The 17,676-nt window shown below is 44.1% G+C and overlaps 1 protein-coding gene across 1 annotated transcript in view; it reads left to right on the forward strand.

Moving 5' to 3' along the window:
- MTCL3 (MTCL family member 3) overlaps positions 1-17,676 on the forward strand; it is a 52,941-nt gene that overhangs the window by 28,132 nt on the left and 7,133 nt on the right. Inside the window, exons 4-6 of the mRNA XM_081094212.1 lie at positions 1,569-1,640; positions 3,170-4,345; positions 5,797-6,104. Of these exons, the coding sequence (XP_080950338.1) occupies positions 1,569-1,640; positions 3,170-4,345; positions 5,797-5,907 (1,359 nt within the window). The 3' untranslated portion in view covers positions 5,908-6,104. The remainder of the gene's footprint in view (positions 1-1,568; positions 1,641-3,169; positions 4,346-5,796; positions 6,105-17,676) is intronic.

Consider the following 17,676-nt stretch of genomic DNA (forward strand, 5'->3'; position numbering starts at 1 on the left):
ATGAAGTGCATTAGTTAACACTAAATAAATATATAATGGAATAAATTCAAAGTAAAAGCAGTCAATAAATAAGAAATAAAATGAATTCAGGTAGCCCCCTACACAGAATGTTCCAGGATTCCCTAGTTCAGCTTGCTCTAGTCTTGGTTTTCCTGGGACTGTTTTTGCTGATTGGTTCCTAAATCACTTTTGGTTTTGGTGAGTCAGTCCCCACAGCTTTTGCTTCAAGCAACACAGAAAAACATTTTTCTGTAGGAACTAGAAATAAGCACATGGACTACTCATTTGGTTGTGTAGTTTCGGTTTCATACTGAATGAGAGAACTGCCCCAATGTGCTTCTGTCCTTCTGTGCCTGAACACATGCCTGCATTTAACACTGGATATGGGTTAGAAATTAGCATGAACAACTTAATCTGCAGTTCTTCGCAAATTCATGATTCCTCTTTTGAGAAGACAGTTTCTACTCCCATCCTCCTCTTTGATCTTAGAAACTCATATTTTATATTCACTCATTAGTTCAACAGAATTTTCCCACCATTTATCATGTGGCAAGTATGGTGGTGGTGATGCCACATAAGTCACAGTTCTTGCTTCATAGAACCTAAAGGATGGCATATAACAGCTTGCACTGTAGTTTGCTTCCTTGTCTCCCATGCAGAATTGTGGGCCTCCTAATGGTAGATGCATTATCTGATTGATTTTTGAGTCTCCAGCTCAGTGTCTGGTATATGCTAGATATTCATACACATGGATTATTATTTATACAGAGAGATCCTCCTTGTGATATTGGTGCTTAGAAATAGAACTGAGCTCCAGAGGTCATGGACTGGTAGTCATGAAATGACTTGGCGTTAGATGTGTACTTGACATACAAAGTGTGTTTTAATTCCATGAGGTCCAACCAGTAACATGTGGGAGATATTTACATAACTTTCCAGATTTCCAGCTTCTCTTGAAAGAGCCCACATTTCCGTATTACCCCAATCAGCTGAAGCGAATTCTCACTTTCCCTGCTCTTTGACACGGAGTGTGCCCTCTTGGCTACAGCCCCTACCATTCCCTACTGTGTTACCCAGCTGTCTATGTGTATATTGTGTCGTGTGTGTTTGCATGGATCTGTGGTCAGTAAAGAAATTCTTTAAATTCTACATAAGTCTACTGAAAGTTTGTCGTTACAAGCTTATAACAACCTAACCCTGACTTACTCCTTTTTTCTTTAGTGATGTAGAATGCTAACGAGAATTTGCTTTCATTTGAAATATCTAGCATATTGAGTCATAGATCCACATTTTGTGCAAGTTATTTTTCTGCATTTTCACAGCAGGTTTCCTGTATTTCTCAATTAATTAAATCATGGCCAGCGCCTTTTCTGCTGTGAAGTACATCTCAGTCCAGAGTAAAAATGTACCTAAATCTATCTGGCTTGGGTTATTTTTCTCCTTTATGGTTTTTGACCTAGCACTTGTCACTTGGCTTGGTTTTGTCGTATCAGATTATCTCATTAAAAACATAAAATGGAGTTAAAATTATAGTTTAGCTAATCAAATATATTCATGCTTTGTTTCAGCTCTCCTTAAAAAGAAGAGGAAGCAAAGATTTACCAAAATCTGAAAAAAAGACTCAACAGACTCCCACAGAGGTATGTAGAGAAAAAATTTCACCAAGCATGTCAAGCACCTCTAAATGGATATATAAGCTACTTCTATAAGTAGACATAACAGCCAGACATACTCCTGTAAAACAGAGTTAAGTTATGCATATCGATTATGTAGCTATAGATACAGGCAGTACAAAACATTCAGGATCTTCACTTACAAAGCAAGCACTAACATCCCTATTATTATCATGTTTACAAATGGCAAAATGTCATTAGTACTTTCTGTGTTCCTGTATTTGAGAACTGTACCCATGGTGCTAATCTTGTTCGCTCATCCTATATAATAAAAGCCTAATATGCAAATTGTCCCCTCAATCAGGAGTTTGACCAGGGGGCAGAGCCAGCTGGCCAACTGCCCGTGGCCCCTCCCCCAGGCCAGCTTCACCCCGTCACCTCCCCTCCACCTCCTGATCAGGGGCAATGCTGGCTGGCCAACCTCCTGCATCCCCTCCACCCTAGGCCAGCCAGGCAATGGGGGCGGGCACGCCAGACCCCACCAGTGCACGAATTCGTGCACCAGGCCTCTAGTAATTAATAAGGTCGGTAGAATAGCTGTCCCTATGGTATCGGGGAGAAGAAAGAAAGGGATGTGGCAGGAAGGGATGTCAGAGGAGAGTGGCTTGTGCTGGCTTTAGAGTCCTCGCCTGAAGTAACTCGCTAGACCAGTGATTGGGGGAGCAAAAAATAAAAAATAAAAAATAAAAAAAGGCAACAGAAGAATAAAAGTAAAACGTAAAAGATGGATTCACCATGGGCTTGTTGAGAACCTTAGACACTCGGCACAGTAATGACTAGTTCTGCTTTCAGGGTGAGCAGAAGGTACTGAGAGATGTAAGGAAGGAGATTTTAAAGCAGAAGAGGAAATATTTGGAGGCAGAATGGCTCCAAGAGCACCTGGCCAGATACCTTTTAAGTGCCTATGTTGGGATATGGAGTACTACAGCATGCTTCTTAAAAAAATTCCTTCAAAGGGTTTTCTTATTAGGTAGAAACTAACTAAAACAATTATTTACAAAATTTGAAAAAAGTTGATCATAGTTTTAAAAAGCATAACATATTAAATGTTTATTTTCTCTTTTCCTTTCTCTACCCGTTCTGTTCATGGTTAATTTTTCTTTGGGTACTTGCACAAGAATATTTGTAGACCTGAGTCTTATACCAAAATCATTACTCTTTTTTTACACATTTTTCTCAGTTTCCTGGATAAGTTCAATATGCTCTGTTGCTACAGCTTTCTCACTGTCTTCGGCATAACTTTAGCTACCTCACTCTAAGTATTTTGCTGTAAGTCATCCCCCATGTGGCCATGAATCCTCTTCCCCACCTTATTTAGGGGGAAGATGCTTGTTCTAACGTCTTAAGTCGGCTGTAGTCAGCAGTTTATTTCTTTTCATTCAAGTCCTATTGTTACATTTCCCATGCTAAAGCTTATGCAGGTGTCCTTTTCGATTGTTTTCTTGATTTCCATAAAAATGGTCTCCCATCCTCTTTCTCTCTTTTCCCAAAATGAGGAGGACAATGAAGATCTGAAATGCCAGCTGCAGTTCGTGAAAGAAGAAGCTGCTCTGATGAGAAAGAAAATGGCCAAGATTGATAAAGAGAAGGACCGATTTGAGCACGAGCTGCAGAAGTACCGGTCCTTTTATGGGGATCTGGACAGTCCTTTGCCCAAAGGAGAAGCGGGGGGCCCTCCCAGCACCAGGGAGGCGGAGCTCAAGCTGCGGTTGAGGCTGGTGGAGGAAGAAGCCAACATCCTGGGCAGGAAAATCGTGGAGCTGGAGGTGGAGAACAGAGGCCTCAAGGCGGAACTGGACGACCTGAGGGGCGAAGACTTCAATGGCTCGGCCAACCCGCTCATGCGGGAGCAGAGCGAATCCCTGTCGGAGCTGCGGCAGCACCTGCAGCTGGTGGAAGACGAGACCGAGCTGCTGCGCAGGAACGTGGCCGACCTGGAGGAACAGAACAAGCGCATCACGGCCGAGCTCAACAAGTACAAGTTCAAGTCCGGCGGCCACGAGAGCGCGCGGCACCAGGACAGCGCCAAGACCGAGGCGCTGCAGGAGGAGCTGAAGGCGGCGCGCCTGCAGATCAACGAGCTGAGCGGCAAGGTCATGCAGCTGCAGTACGAGAACCGCGTGCTCATGTCCAACATGCAGCGCTACGACCTGGCCTCGCACCTGGGCATCCGCGGCAGCCCCCGCGACAGCGACGCCGAAAGCGACGCGGGCAAGAAGGAGAGCGACGACGACTCGCGGCCGCCGCACCGCAAGCGGGAGGGGCCCATCGGGGGCGAGAGCGACTCGGAGGAGGTGCGCAACATCCGCTGCCTCACGCCCACCCGCTCCTTCTACCCCGCGCCCGGGCCCTGGCCCAAGAGCTTCTCCGACCGGCAGCAGATGAAGGACATCCGCTCCGAGGCCGAGCGCCTGGGCAAGACCATCGACCGGCTCATCGCCGACACGAGCACCATCATCACCGAGGCGCGCATCTACGTGGCCAACGGGGACCTGTTCGGACTGATGGACGAGGAGGACGACGGCAGCCGCATCCGGGAGCACGAGCTGCTCTACCGCATCAACGCGCAGATGAAGGCCTTCCGCAAGGAGCTGCAGACCTTCATCGACCGCCTGGAGGTGCCCAAGTCCGCGGACGACCGTGGTGCCGAGGAACCCATATCCGTGAGTCAGGTACAGTTCTGCCTCTTGCGAGCCCGGGCGATGGCGAGGCTGGCGCGCGGAGCTGCGGGCCCCGGTGGGGCGGCTCCGCGCCCCGACCCCCACGCCCCGCTTTAGGGAAGTCCCGGCGCTGGGCTCCAGTGGGCGCACCTGTTCCTTCACACTGTCCTTCTTCAGGCCTGAGGTTTTCATCGCCGCATTCCCAGTCACCGTTTCCCCTCTGTGATTTTTAAAGGGAAACTTTATTCCCGCCCTCTGCCCCCCGTTTTTTGTGTAAAGATTAAAGAAAGGGTATTTTAGATTTATAATAATAATTATTATTATTCATATTGTTATTCATTATTAAAGGTCAACATTTACAATATTATTCCACCGATTCTAATAGAACGAGCTGCAAGAAGATCCCTAATAAGGAATCTTCAGTTCTTGGTTTGCAAATTTCCAAGCCAAGATTCAAATTGAGTTTAAAATATGTATTTTTAAAGTCACTAAGTTGATGTGTAAGTACTGTTAAATACAGAAGCTGGCGGAGAAAAGAGCTGATACTGTGTCTAGAGCCCGACCAAACGGAATACATGGAAGCTGTTGCTTTACAGGTTGAGGTGACATAATCATTACTTCTAGAAAATACCACCGTGGGCTCTGCAGTGGAGAATCTCAGGACTGGGGAAGGAGTGTTATTTTTTAACTTCAAGGCCACGCTAATTCAGAGAAATAGTAATAACTATTCCTGAACAGGGAAAACAAGCATTTTTCCTTCATCCTAAATTGTAGAGGCAAGCTTGATGAATTGGACTGAGCTGCTCTAGCCAGGTATGGTGGCCAAAGACCAACCCCTTTTGTCAGAGTGAACCACCTAAGAGATAATTCAGAAAGCAAAACAGGCAGCGCCCCCCCCCCCCCCCCCCCACCCCATGGCAAGCCTGGTATCCCGTATCCATTGGAGAACCCGTGGAAGCACAACATCATGCATGGCTTTTAAGACATGCCAGAGGTTTAAATTAAAAACCCACTTTATACACAGCAGCATGACATTCATTTAACTGCCTGTTAGTCACAACTAGGAACATCGCAACCCTCTTGCTTATTGATCTTGCATGTTGCTCTGCTTTGCTCTGGAAAGAAAACAAAATAGTCTTATGATAAAACTTGTTGAATTGTTTAAATGTTGAGGCTTATTCCTTCTATTGATCGTATCACAACATTGGTTTCTGGTTTCCTCGTTGAAGCTTTTTTGGGTCCTGTGAGCATGTGGTTTTTCACCTGTGCCCTTGGGAAAAAAGGGACATCAGAGCAGGAGAATGCACTGTGTATAATAACAGGCTTTCAGATCTGGTCAATAGAGGCATAAGGGGGGTTCCGCTTTATCTGAAGTTGAATGAATGCTTCGATGAGTTGATATAAATGTAAGTTTTAAAAATTATTATTAATTCTTCTCTTTGTCTTTGCATTTACCTTCCCAGATGTTCCAGCCTATCATTTTACTTATCCTCATTCTTGTATTATTTTCATCACTTTCTTACACAACAATATTTAAACTTGTCTTCCTTTTTACGCTGTTTTTTGTACTGTAAATATTTCATCATTTATCATTCATTGTAGTATTTTCAGTTTGTTTATTTTGTTCATCCTTCAAGACAAGAAGTAAAAGAAGTATAATTTCTGTAGTAACCAATGCTATAAAAACACTGAAGACTGCTTAATTTCTTTAAAAGACCCGTCTCACCACTTCCAAAATTCAGTAAGAAGCCCAGGGACTAAAATATTTCAGGTAAGGAAGTAAGTGTGACTTTTTTTTATTATAAATCATTTTAACTTGTGCTTCTGTCTTTTACATCTGAATTTGTATTCTTCTCCATAAAGAATTGGCAGAATGACTATAAAAATTGGCTAAATCAGTTATTTCTCATTAGCTGACTAATGATAATTCAAAAGCTAGACATTCACTCACAAGTTGGTTACATTTCCAAAAAATACGTAGGCTTTGCTAGTTACATCAGACTAACAGGATAATTTTGATATCCAATAATATATATGAAAATTTTGGTGAATGAATGAAATGGGGCCCTCATAGAAACTAAGTAATTATTTGCAATGTTGATGGTGTGCTGTTAAAAAAAAGATGTGTTTTGAAACATACGTGTGGATTAGGTCTCAGTTCATTGAGAAAATAATTATTCCCATCCTACTGCGTTTGGCCATCTTTCAACCAAACTATTATACTTTGAGCCATATGTTGCTAATCAAGTTTGTTGCTTGAAGTCCTGTCCTCTATAATAGATTGTTACACAGAACTGCTTCCGGAGCAGGAAATATGCTAGAATTATAATATGTGAAATGTTTTGAATAGGAACTATATAGTCATTCTCTAGAATTTTATTAAACCACAAACCACAACCAGTAGTATATAGTTCCAGTAGGCATTACTCTCTAGACATAAACTTTCTATGTTGAACCTAAGCCCCCTTCCCCTCCTATCTGAATTGGCTCCATGTACCCAAAGGCCTTATCAGTCCATCTCGTTGTGCATTTACCCAGTGGAAAGGTGGGCTGCACCTGTACCACTGGCTATTCAGAAGTCACAGTGCTCGTTGAAGACACATATTTGGAAATACTCTCAGATTGGTTGGCGAATATGAAAATCGGTAGTCAAACTAAGCCAACTAAATCAGAGAAGACAAGTAGGAATAATATATGACAGAAAGGAGAACCAAGATGAATATTGTGTGTGTACAAAGTCACACATGCACACACGGAGATGGAGGTGCATGTGCACACTGAATGAAAGCCTCAAAATGACCCCCCCACACACACACCTTACCAATGCACCTCTTTGTCATTAAGCCATCTCTGCCACAAAGCTCCTCTTGTTCGTTAAAAATGAGGATATGATATCCCACAAATCCACCTGGAATGATGGATGCCGACTGACTCTGCCCTCCAAATCCAGATAAAGCGCATACTCAAGAGATGGGAGGATGGAGCAAACATTTTGAAGTATCTGCTCTGTTCAGTACAGAGGAAAGTGAGATTCAGTTTCCACTCTTTTAGAGCCTTCAGTTGGTTGAAAGAGCAGGACAGACACGCAAACAGCTAATTCTAACATGTAGTGTATTGAATTGCAAAAAAAGGCCTGTGGTTATAATGTATTGTTTATTGGACTCCTAATAGCATGTTAGATTTTCCTAAAAAAGAAAACACAAAAAAACCCACACATACAGAACAAAATTCTTAGGCATTCTTGGATAGGATGATGCCATAAATACATGCAGGGATAGTGCAGATACCTCAACAGTATCTTGTGAGCAGAATTAGGAAGGATTGGCTCGCCAAGGGAGGGCTAGGCTAACTGAAATGCCAGCCTCATCTTCAGGTCTCTTAATGGGGACTTTAGGTCATCCGGGCAGTGGGGTCATTAATCTTACCTGTGTGCTCCTAAGGTACTGATTTTCTAGGAGAATTTCATGGGCATCTTAGACTCTATCCAGGCCCTCTATCTAGGGAACCCCAGTAAGATGTTAGGGAGAGAAACAGGACTCACTTGGCTGCTGCTCACAGATTCTGGGGGTTGGGGTCACTCAGAGGCTCGTCTGAAGTCAGGGAGGCAATTTTTCTGTACAGTGAAAGTCCAGGCAAGCCCTTTCCAACTCTGCCCCACCCACTGCATAGCTGGCTTCCCCGTTTGTTTCTGCGTGTACACACACCCCTACCGCACCGACGTGTACAGTGAGTGAGGCCCCAGCGTCAGGGCATTCAGACCTGCTCCTGACTGAGGGGACGGCACCTGCTGGGGGTGAGTTGTTAGGAGATGGCCTCGGCAATCAGCCAGCAGCACGCAGTGACCTTGTCCCTTGCCTTCCTCTCCCTGGAACATCAGGCTGCTCTGTAGACATCCGGGGTCCAGTGAGCGTCTTTTCCCTGCATCACTGGCTACAGGCTTGCGAAGAGAAGTAAACAAAGACAGTCCCCAGGACCTCAGAAAGAATTCCCGGTATCTTCGTCCTCTCCCCTTTTCATCCTGTCACTTCTATGACAGTATCTTTATTGTGTAAAGCTTGTTCTAAAACAGGAACACCCAGGCTTCTTTGTTCATCAGGAGAACAAAATCCCTGAATAATTTAGACCAAGAATCCTCCCCTATTTGCACTTTGAAGCTGTGCTATTTAAACATCACGTTGAAAATAAATTCAAACAAATCAGCCTTATTGTAGAAAATGTCCTTGTGTGCACATTCTTGGGTGGGAAGGAGTGTCTTTGTAATTTGGCCTAATTTAAGAAAAAAAATGCAGTTGACTATTTTTAAGCATAACTAACTCAAACTCGTAAAACAAAGGGAAACTCAGTGCTGAGCCTGGAATGTGTATTGGCCTGCATCCCCCAACCTTCACTTCAGTTTGCGTGGTGGAGTGGGATACGGTTGTTTAATCAGCTGCCAGTGAAGTTTGGAATGTCAATTTGGTAGCTCAGCCTTAACCTCAAACACTCATGCAGTGTTTGTCGCTCTATTCTTATAGAACCACAGCCCATTTTCATCTGGTAAAGTCATGCGATGGGTCAGATACCCTAATTGAGTGTGAGGATTGAAGAAAAAAGTGGTGGAGGAAAATACCAGAAAGTGAGAAAAGTTGACTGTTCATTGAACTCCTGGGATTTGGGACAATTCGGAAACAGTATTTGTGAAGACACTGCTGCTTAAACCATAGTTATACACCAGTTAGGTCTAATGAAAGTTTTATTCTGTTTGTAATTTTGATTGAGCTTTTAAAGGTGAAGCGATTGCATACACATTTGGATGAGACTTACATTTCCTGAGTAGGTCCTGGTACTCTCGACAGCCTCCTTGTGGAATTTCAGAGGGAAACGCACACAGAATAAGAAAGCTTTATGGCCTGGGCATGGCAGGAAATCCTTTGTAGTGACTGTATTAAATGTGGTAGCATACTCAGTATTTCTCAGTACTCTTGTGTTGATCAGTTGGGAGAGGAGGACGTGGTGTAGCTACTTTAAACGTTGGCCATTCTGGAAGTGTGTGCAAAATCACTGAATCTCTAACGGTCCTTTCCATGTAACATAATACATTTCAGTTCACACCTTCTCTGCTCACTCACCCTAAACTATTCAGTTCAGTTTAAAAATAACTCTGCAGCTGTCCTCGTGGAGTTATGGGTAGTTGTTAGAACCCCACCAGGAACAACTTTCAAGTACGGTCCTTAAAGCCTCACTTGATCAGAGAATAAGAGCTGCAAGTGTAACAACACTCACCTCTCAAAAGTAAGGAACGACTTTGGAAATCTCCACCTGTCCAGTGTAAAACAGGCTGTGTTGTCCTAAAGAGCCTCATTTATATCTCAGGTGTTTATGTTTAATAAGCTTGAAGGTATTGACATTTCCTGGTTATTCAGTTTCATTGTGAGAATTAGAAAAGGTTTTTTAGCTCATAGTTTGAGGGTTTGTTTGTTTTTTTAATCACAATTAGCTATTTATCACAGTAGGGTACCATCAAAATCCAACATTTGAAAATAAAATTGCATGATTTTATAAACTTATAAAATTTATGATATAAGAATATACAGGGTATCCCCAAAAATGTACATACACTTTAACAGCTGATAGTTCAACTTTGAATGAAATGTATTTTAATAAACACTGCCTTTATAATTATTCAAATTACGTGTATACATTTTTGGGGACACCCTGGATATCAGTAGTTTCTAGCAATTATTCAGCCTTTTCAAAACTATTCATGTAACTTTATTGACTGGTGTGTTAGAATGTTTCTTTGAATGTTGGCTACACCAGAATTCCTGTTTCGGGTGTTTCAAGCCCAGTTTATATTATTTTGCTTTTGTCTTGATTCTTTTAAATTATCAGCACATTTTTAGATATATGAATTAATTAAAAGCTTTTCTCTTATACAAAACTGTTTGTTAGATAAACAGTGAATTGGAAGATGGCACACTTGAAAAGAAACGAGAACCTTTCAGAAGAGCTTAGAACACAGACTCATTTCCCAAAATGGCAAAGTGAGCCCGAGCCTTCAGGAAGGTGCTGCCTCTTCAGGAGCTCTTCTGCGCTGCACTCCTTGACGAAGCTCTGGGGGTCAGCAGTGCTGAGCACGCTGCTTTTCCGTAGTCTCTTCTGAGTGTTAGGAGTTGAGCTGTAGTAGAATCCACGTTAACAAACAAAATGTCTTAAGTGGTTTTTGAAGGCTGGCTGGCAACATTCGTACCTTTCGGACGTTGTCCAACGTCATGTGCCTTCAAAGTCAGCAAGTCGGCTCTTTAAATTCCTGTCGAAGGCACCTGTGTTAGCCCAGGCCTTTGAAACTTCAGAGGGCATGAGGGTCAGAGGGAAACTCATCCATTTCCCACTTGCCTCAAATGACTTAGTGAAGGAAGAGAATTTAAGAGCTTAAAACAATACCTACGGAGTCTTTTCTTTCTTAAAATAAGAAAGCTCAGCTTAGCGTGTACTTGAGAAGTCCCTTTCTTATTTTTCGTGAATGTGCGCAATTTTTGCACAGTTCATGCCACTCCTTCTGTGTCATTGACTCCTGGACAGATAAAACAGAGTTAGACATTTTATTTTTTTAAAATATGTTTTTATTGATATTTCTTTTTAGAAAAAGAGAAAGGGAGAGAGAGAGAGAAACATCCATGAGAGAGAACGTTGGTCGGCTGCCTCCTACTGGGGATCGAGCCTGAAATCCAGGCATGTGCCCTGACTGGGAATCAAACCAGGGACCTCTTGGGGTGCATGGAACGGCGTTTAACCACTGAGTCACACCAGCCGGGCCAGAGTTAGACATTTTAAGTAGAACATCCTACATGTCAGCCTACATCAGTCATTTAGAACTTCAGATGGAGAGCTTAACATGTCAGCAAAATTAATTTATTCTGGATTTTTAGGTGACTCCTAGGAATCTGAGCTCCTTTGCCTAAAAGGAAATGTGTATCAGCAGAGGTCCGAGGGGCACTGCACGGAGAGTGTTAACGTTACCCTAACTGCTTAGACTCCTTATGTGGAAAAAAACACAAGTGAAGTGGCCAAAGATCATTGAAGAAAAAGTGGGCATGCCCAGCTTTGGACCTCACAAATCAAGTGAGAAAGCCTCACGGAGGAGAAATGTATGTCCTTGGCCATGCTCCTCACTTTAGAGGGAATGTAATGTGTTGGGTAGGGAAGAAAGAAGTTGTAGGACTCCTACTGTTCAAAACATTTCAATGACAACAACAGCAAAAGAATATAGAGTAAGGGCCAGGACAGCCGTTAAGGTTTTGTGTTTGCAGCTTCATGCGCCTGCACTGAGATCCCTAGGTGTGGAGATGGGCCTGGCGGGCTCTGAGGTCCTCTGATCAGAGTGGGTCCCAGGCCGCATGGAGGTGTGACTTTGAGCCTCCCTCCTGTACCCTCATCTCCAGATCATCTGCCTGAGCCTCTCACATTGTGATGCCACATTGAACCCTCAAAACCCAGGACCCACTCATGTGATTCTTCATTCTGACCTCCCCTCCCTGCCCCCACTCCATGCCCCGTGAGCAAAACAGATCCTTTTCCTGAGCTCTGATGAAAGCTTACCTATATTGACATGTTTTTCCCGGTCCTTTCTGTGTGCTAGCTGTTCTTTTCTATGCCACGGTGTGACTGCATCCTCTGTCGAGGGCATTTCATTGGACGATTACTGTAAATATAATGCTATCACCTAATGGCGCATAATCGAACATTTCAGGTAGAAGATATAGTTGGGCTAGCAACTCCCTAGGGATGGGGAGTGAAAGAGAATAGGGATTAATTCCTGTGTCCTTCCATAATTTATACTCACTAAATGGCCTCTCCTGCTTACTTCTAGAACTTCCTGAGAGATGTGACTCAGGGTGGCCCCCTTGTGGTGGATAGGCGTTCCCAAGGCTCTTTTCTGGAATAAAATGCAGCCGAAGAAGAGTCCCCATATTATTTACATTTTGTTGTCAACATTGTCCCCATCTCTCGAGTCAAGCATCTGGAAGTAATATAATGAGATGCTAAAAACACATTTGAAACCCCTTTATAAAAACTCTAGTTTTAAATAGCCCACATTTCTAAAATGTTTTATTTCTTCAGCGTACACATCAGTTCTTAAAAAGAACACAGTTTTGAAACTGTTTCTTTTGAATATTTCTGTCATCTGGAAATTCCGGAACATAGCCCCGTGGCAGATCGGCTTGACTAAGGAAACCTGTTGACGTGTCACCAGCCCTCAGCCAGTATCTCATGATTCCCGGGGACAATAGCACATTAGCTGGAAAACAGCATCGAAATATGTAGCTTCCATGGGTCACAACTGCTCTGTATGTGACTCTCAGAATTTCATAACCCAAACCAGATTCTTAAAAGGATCACATTTATACTACTTTTTATAGCACAGAGCCCACCCTCTGCCATTCTAGGACTCAAAATGACACAGGACCAAATTGGACAGAATCCGGTATGGAACTTGATAGAAACGAAGAAACCATGGTCTCCTTCAGAAAGTCAGGGGGAAAGTTAACGGCTTCAGTGACTTTTAGAATTATTCCGAGGGACTGTGGTGTGCTGCAGAGGCTGGGAGGGATGCTAAACGGTGGCCCCCTTGGAGGAATGCTGTGGGACCACCGGGGAAGGCTCTCCACCTTAGTTTATGGACAGTGAGCTACCCAGGATGTGGATGGTCACGCTACAGGTCGTACTCGGGGATCTTATGAGTGGACTGACCTTGTTGAGGGGATGGACCTGTCTTCTTCCAGTCCTCAGGATCTAACAACACCGGGCACAGAGCTGGTGCGTACAGGTGTTTATTAACTGCAATGTTCATTGCAGTGCCAAAGACCTCCCCTTAGAAATGGAAGATAATTTAAGATTCTAGGCCAGGGGTGGGCAAACTTTTTGACTCGAGGGCCACAATGGGTTCTTAAACTGGACCGGAGGGCTGGAACAAAAGCATGGATGGAGTGTTTGTGTGAACTAATATAAATTCAAAGTAAACATCATTACATAAAAGGGTACGGTCTTTTTTTTTTTTAGTTTTATTCATTTCAAATGGGCCGGATCCGGCCCGCGGGCTGTAGTTTGCCCACGGCTGTAATCTAGGCAGTGGTTCTCAACCTTCTGGCCCTTTAAATACAGTTCCTCATGTTGTGACCCAACCGTAAAATTATTTTCGTTGCTACTTCATAACTGTAATGTTGCTACTGTTAATAATCATCATGTAAATATCTGATATGCAGGATGGTCTTAGGTGACCCCTGTGAAAGGTCGTTCGACTGCCAAAGGGGTCACGACCCACAGGTTGAGAACCGCTGTTCTAGAGAGTTCTAAACAACGGAGGTCATGAACCCTAAAGTACTTTGAAAATCGCAAAGGGGCAACATGATTCTAGAAGGAAGGATTATTTTAAGTGCATCACATATAGCAGCCTCTAAATTTTAATATTCATAAAAATGAGCCCAGTTTTTCCAAGTCCTCACTTTTCTATTTTTTTTTCTATCTCCTGGCTGGTAAAAATAGAAATACAATTGCCCTTTTTCTGCTAAACATGTTTAAAAAGTATAGGAAAAGGGGACTGAACAACTATGCAAGCAAGAAGTCAGAAGCCAGCCAGTCTCATACCCAGCTAGGGTTGTCATCATAAAAAGATTAAACAGGTAATTGCTTTGTGGTGCGTCAAGATCATCCTGCAGACAAAAACCTAGAAAGTAAGTGTGCACAGGCATGCCAAAGGCAAAACTGTTTTGTTTTTTTATCCCCACATTTTTTCCAACCACTGAGTGAAAGTCCTTTTGTTCTTGTGTGTTTTGACACAAGCCTTTCAGTAAGTAGTCCTCGAGATAAACACTCTGCTCTGTGACTCCTGAGTTACACTTGGGAGCTGGAGTCCTGCCGTCCTCGTTTGGACTAATAGGAAAGCTGAATTTAAAATGTGACAAAGCCAGAAACCAACCTCCCACCCCCCAAGCTCCTCTCCCTGGCTTCTGCTCCCTTCCCTTGAATGCCTTGGAATTGCAAACGCCAAGGCATCCACCGGGAAGGAGAAGACCTGGATTCTGTTCCTGGCATGGCTAGTAGATGGCTCTCTGACCTTGAGCAAATGACGCAACATCAGGGCTGCTTTCCTCGGCTGTAAAGCGAGAAGGTTGACTAGATGGTTCCAGAGGTCTTTCTGGCTGTCAAGTTCCGTCAGCCTGGAAACACCTGCCTGCGACCTGGGTGTGCTCGGTGCTCCTCTGCCACTCTTTTCGGAATGTTCTAGTCCGTGGCTTTCTATCGCACTCACATCAATCTCTTCAAATCCTTCCTAGGATTTTCTTGTTTGTGTCTCGACAGCAGCTTCGGTTTCTACATTTACTTTACATTAAGTACTACACACACTTCTTAAATATTTGTAAGGAATCGGAAAAGGAGCAGTCTGTTTGATATGAATGATTTCTCCAAATTCTCTGCAATACCTAGAGCAATGATTTGGATCCATTTTATATTTGAAGGTTTAAATATTGAAATGGTTTAAAGTTCTCCTGGATTACACAACAAATTGCATTTTTTCCCAAACGGTTTTCAGCCGTTCGGTCACCGGCTTGAAAGTGTCCAGCACTTCAGAAAGTCTGAGCGGCGCTGCAGGGCTGAGTGCACCAGCACCAGTCTTTAAATCCAGCAATTTCGTGGACATGGCAGCAGAAACTTTTCCTTACAGCAAAGTTTTCTTCAAACAAAGTTTTTAGTGGAAAGGTTAAAAAGAAACCTGTGCTGAATATGTACTGCCTATGTATGCTATCACCTAACTGTGTTATTTGTTTCTTTTGAGTATGAAACATAGCATGGAGATTTTAGCTAATGCGCATGAAACATTATAACAGGGGGTTGGTTGATACTATAAGAAGTGATGGACTTGGCATGAAATTGTTGTCAAAGTCTTTCCTTCATTTTTTATTGTATACTAGAGGCTCTGTGCACAAAAATTTGTGCACTCGGCCGGGAAGGGGGAGGGCCCTCAGCCCGGCCTGTGCCCTCTCACAGTCTGGGACCCCTCGGGAGATAACGCCCTGTTGGCTTAGGCCTGCTCCCGGGTGGCAGAGGGCAGGCCCAATCCCTAGGTGCAGCCCCTGGTCGGGCTCAGAGCAGGGCCCATCAGGGGGTTGAGGAGCTCCCCCCTGTCACTCACAGAGTAGGGCCGATAGGGGAGTTGGGGCGCCGCCACTGTCACACTCAGGGCAGGGCCGATGGGGATGTTATGGTTCTACCCTGTCACACACAGAGCAGGGCCCGTGGCGGGGTGGGGTTGGGGCGCCATCCTCTATCACCCACAGAGCAGGGCCGATCAGGGGGTTGGGGCACCGCCACTCTCACACACAGAGCAGGACCCTGTCACACACAGAGCAGGGCCAATCAGGGGGTTTGAGCGCTGCCCCCTGTCACGCTGATCCCAGTGCCGGGAGGCCTCGCGGCTCCGCTGATCCCGGTGCTGGGAGGCGCCTGGTGAACGGGTGGGGGCTGGCTGGTTTGCCCTGAAGGGTGTCCTGGATCAGGGTGGGGGTCCCCACTGCGGTGCCTGGCCAGCCTGGGTGAGGGGCTGAGGGCTGTTTGCAGCTGGTCACACACCCTTCAGGGTGGGGGTCCCCACTGGGGTGCCTGGCCAGTCTGGGTGAGGGGCTGAGGGCTGTTTTCAGGCTGGCGGGTGACTGAAGCTCCCAACCACTCCTTTTTTCTTTTTTTCTTTTTTATTCTGGGCCAGCTTTAGCTCTGGCTCCAGCTCTGAGGCCTCTGCTGCTGAAAGCAGGTATCTGGTTTGTTTGTGTTCTATAATCGAAACTCTGTATCAACTCTAGCTCTGAGATCCCGGCTCACTGAAAGCAGGTTTCTGGGGTTTTGTTCAGCTTCTGTTTTTGTTACAATGTTTCAAACTGCAAGCTCAGAGGCCGGCAAGGCAGGCGGGGAACGTTGGAGTCCTCCGTCACTGAAACAAACAAGCCTCGTTCATGTTCGCTTTAAGCTGCCTGGCTGCCGGCTGCCATCTTGGCTAGCAGTTAATTTGCATATCTCTCTAATTAGCCAATGGGAAGGGTAGCGGTCGTACGCCAATTACCATGTTTCTTTTATTAGATAGGATGTAATTTAAGTTCAGCTTTACCATGACAAGAAGCAGATGAAGCACCTGCAATAAATAATTGCTGGTACATCCATGAGAAGGGGCATTGACATAGGTACTATTGAGTGATAGTATGGAGTGTATAGGCAATGTAATTTCTTCTATAACTTAACCACATACTATCTGAAATTCTCTTTCTATTGAATTTAGTGGGGTGAATTAGTTAATAAAATTATGTAGGTTTCAGGTACACAATTCTACACCACATCATCTGTATGCTATACTGTGCATTCACTACCCCAAGTCAAGTCTCCAGCCATCATCATTTATCCCCCCCCTATCCCCTCGTCCCCCAACTCCTCCCACCCCACCTCCCTGATTTTACAAAGCCAGAAATCTAACCTCCCACCATCACTACACTGATGTCCGGATCCATGAGTTTTCTCTCTCTCTCTCTTTTTCTCTATCCCTCCCCACCCCCCCTCACCCCCCCACCCCCCCAGCCAGCTCCCTCCTGGACAGCCTGATCTCTATCTATGATTCTGTCTCTTTTGCTTGTTAGTTCATTTTATTCATTAGATTCCACATATGAGTGAAATCATATGGTATCTGTCTTTCTCTCACTGGCTTATTTCACTTAGCATAATACTCTCCAGGTCCATCCATGCTGTTGCAAAGGGTAAGATTTCCTTCTTTTTTTTTTTTTTTTTTTTTTTACAGCCAAGTGGTATTCCATTGTGTAAATGTATCTCAGCTTTTTTTATCCATTGATAGACATTTGGGCTGCTTCTAAATCTTGGCTATTGTAAATAATGCTGCAATGAGCATAAGGGTGCATATATTCTTTCAAATTAGTGTTTCAGGTTTTCTAATCAGATTCAGAAAATATTCTTAATTTGATTTACAAAAGACACATGGAAATTAAGAGGCTTGGAGTGGGTAAGCGGGAATAATGTTACTAGATAATTCTGTATAGATGCTCTCTTGGGGCAACACATACACACACACACACACACACACACACACACACACCAAGATCTTCCTCCTGTGCTCATAAGCATGTAGGCAGAAATGAGCTGACATTTCTTGTATGCCTCACACTGTAAGTATCTCTCATACGTTTACAACAAACTCATAAAGGAAATACGATTATCCCTTCATGGAAGAAGCTGGAACTCACATTTCACACAAATAAGTGGTGAAACCAAGATCTCCGTGACAGAATTCCAGGATCTCCTGTTGGAGAAGC

The sequence above is a fragment of the Myotis nattereri genome, assembly GCF_964212035.1.
Source record: "Myotis nattereri genome assembly, chromosome: 6".
NCBI lineage: Eukaryota > Metazoa > Chordata > Mammalia > Chiroptera > Vespertilionidae > Myotis > Myotis nattereri.